Source organism: Calidris pugnax, unplaced genomic scaffold (genome assembly GCF_001431845.1).
Source record: "Calidris pugnax isolate Ruff unplaced genomic scaffold, ASM143184v1 scaffold17, whole genome shotgun sequence".
Classification (NCBI taxonomy): Eukaryota; Metazoa; Chordata; class Aves; order Charadriiformes; family Scolopacidae; genus Calidris; species Calidris pugnax.
This window is the reverse complement of record NW_015090794.1, coordinates 12,982,269-12,984,825: the sequence shown is the minus strand read 5'-3', so window position 1 is coordinate 12,984,825 and position 2,557 is coordinate 12,982,269. Positions and strand designations below refer to the sequence as shown.

At 70.7% G+C, this 2,557-nt stretch overlaps 1 protein-coding gene across 1 annotated transcript in view; it reads right to left on the bottom strand.

Annotated features, from left to right (window-relative positions):
- Nucleotides 1-842: 842 nt before the first annotated feature.
- GLIS2 (GLIS family zinc finger 2) overlaps nucleotides 843-2,557 on the bottom strand; it is a 3,589-nt gene continuing 1,874 nt past the window's right edge. Inside the window, exons 2-4 of the mRNA XM_014936220.1 lie at nucleotides 2,385-2,532; nucleotides 2,037-2,155; nucleotides 843-1,921 (exon numbers count right to left, since the gene is read on the bottom strand). Of these exons, the coding sequence (XP_014791706.1) occupies nucleotides 1,137-1,921; nucleotides 2,037-2,155; nucleotides 2,385-2,532 (1,052 nt within the window). The 3' untranslated portion in view covers nucleotides 843-1,136. The remainder of the gene's footprint in view (nucleotides 1,922-2,036; nucleotides 2,156-2,384; nucleotides 2,533-2,557) is intronic.

The following is a 2,557-nucleotide window of genomic DNA, read 5'->3' as shown; positions in this document are numbered from 1 at the left end:
GTTCGAGCGGGGGGGGGGCAGGAGCAGGGAGAACCCCCACACACACCCTGCCCAAGAGAAAGCCGTGAGCAGGGGGGTGGGGGGGGTCCTGCCTGGCAGCGGGAGGTTTGTGGGACCCCCCCTCCTTGCGTGTGCCAGGGGAGGCTCCGGGCTCTGCTCCTGGCACCGCAGCTCCTGGCACCGCATCCTGCCCGCCCCAATGTGGTGCTGGGGGGGTGGAGGGGGGCTCATGGGGGAACTGGTGCATCCCAGGGAGCGGGTGCCTGGCTGGCCGGTGGCAACGGGCCACCGGCGACGGCTCTGCCGGTGCCCGGAGTCCTGCCGGCGCTGCCTGCGTGGCGCTTGCGGTACATGGTTAGGTATGAACGTAGCTAAACAGGGTGGCTCTGCCCCGGCGCGGAGCCGGCGCGGCGAGCGGCACACGGGGCCGTGTGCCTTGTCACGGGGATTGCCGGGGAGGTGGCGGTGGTGGCAGGGGACGAGGGCGGCCGTGGAGCGGGAGGGATGCAAGCGGGCACCGGGCCGGTGCGTGCCCAGCCAGCTGGGCCCAGCACGGAGGTGCCGTAGCCACGGCACTGCCCGCGGTGGCACCGGCCAGCCAGGGCACTGCCGGGCACATCTTGGGGTGGCGGGGGTCCCCAAGCTGTCACCCCCTCCCCACTGTCCCCAGGGTGGGAGGCTGCAGCCCCCCCTCCATGCTGGCACCGGGCAGGGAGACACCGAGTCGTGGCAGCGCATGAGCCCAAGTGGGGCCCCGTCGGAGCAGGGGGGGGGCTGGTCGAGAAATAAATAGCGGTGTCTCCGGCTGCCCGGGTCACGGGGGGGAAGGGGGGGAAACAGGGGGGACACCCCCCCACACACCCCCCCCGGGCTGCCCCCGGCGCAGGGTGGCAGCTGGCTCGGGCCGCCCAGGGATTATTGCTTTTCTCAGAAGAGTCCCTTCTTCTTTCGTGACGGTTAAAAGCGCGAACGAGGCCCCGCCAGGGCTGGGGGGGCTGCTGGGGGCGAGGAGGAGGGGGTGATACCCCCCCTCCACCACCACCCCCCTCTGGGAGCAGAATCTGCCCTCTGGGCCGGCGTCCAGCCCCGGGCATCGTCAGACACCCCCTTCCCCCCCCAACCCCCGGCTTCCCCCCTCAATTCACGGCGGCGGGTTTGAGCAGCAGGGAGCCGGGGGGGATGAGCACCCACCCGGGGGGCAGGGCCTCGGGGCTGCCCCCCGACCCGACGCCGGCCGAGAGGTCGAGCACGGCCCCCGGCAGCAGCGCCAGGCTCTCAGGGGGGACCCGCGGCGGCCGCCCCGGCTCCGTCCTTTCTCCCCTTTCCTTCCGGCTCTCCGACCCTTTGCCGGTTTTGGGGGGTCGCCCCTCTCCCCCGCCGCCCTTCTCCCCCTCGGCCTTGGCCAGCAGCGACATGACGGGCAGCCCCAGCCCCGCGGCGAAGGGCGAGGGCAGCAGCGGGCTCTTGGCCAAGTTCAAGGGGCCACCGTTGAGGGGCAGGACGGGGCCCGGCAGGGCGGGCAGACCCCCGGCGGCCCCACAGCCCAGAGCGCTGAGGTCGAGGGGCGCCGGAGCCAAAGGGATGGGCAAGGCCGGCAGCCCCGGGGGAGCGAAGAGGGCGGCGGGGTTGGGGATCACCAGCTGCGCCCCGTTAACGTAGGGCACCTCCGGCGAGCCCAGGGGCGTTTTGGGAGGCGGGTGGTGGACCTTGAGCATCTCCGGGTGGTCGGGGGAGACGAAGTGGCCGTGGGCTTTGATGTGCTTGCGGAGGGAGCTGGGGTCGGTGTAGCGTTTGTGGCAGCCCGGCATCTTGCAGGAGTAGGGCTTCTCCACGTAGTGGGTGCGGGTGTGTTTGAAGCGGTCGCTGGAGTTGGAGTAACGCTTGTTGCAGCCTTCGTAGGGGCAGATGTAGGGCTTCTCGCCTGTGGGACGCCACAGCAGAGGGTCTGCCGGGGGTTGGGGGACACGGCCCCGGCCCCACCGGGTCCCCCTGTGGCCCCACATCCCTGAGCCTTCCCCCCCAGCCCCGGCGCTGACCTGTGTGCGAGCGGTTGTGGATTTTCAGGTTCTCCAGGCGGGAGAAGCTCTTGTTGCAGGTGGGGCAGCGATGCGGCTTCTCGTTGGTGTGCGTCCGGATGTGGATCAGCATCTTGTACCTGCCAGGGTTGGGGGGGCTGATGTTAGACGGGGGGGGCAGAATCAGCCCCATCTCCATACCCCCATGCCCTGGCTATGAGGTGGTCCCCCCATGACCCCACACTGGAGGGGCTGGCTGGATGGAGACCTCCCTTTGCATAGCCCCAGGTGCTGGGCTCCTGTGTCCACACAGCAACTCAGAGCAGCCCCCCCCCCCCGGCCCCCAGAGCCCCCCCGCAATGTGCCCACCTGGCGTTGAAGCCCCTGCCATGGCGGGCACAGCCCTCCCAGTGGCAGCAGTACCCCGCGTCCTTCTCAGGTTTGACGTGGAAGTCGTTGACGTGGTCCACCAGGTCTTGCAGGAGGTCAAAGAACTGGTTGCACTGCGGGCGGGAGGCTGGGGGTGAGGGGGCCAGGCCGGG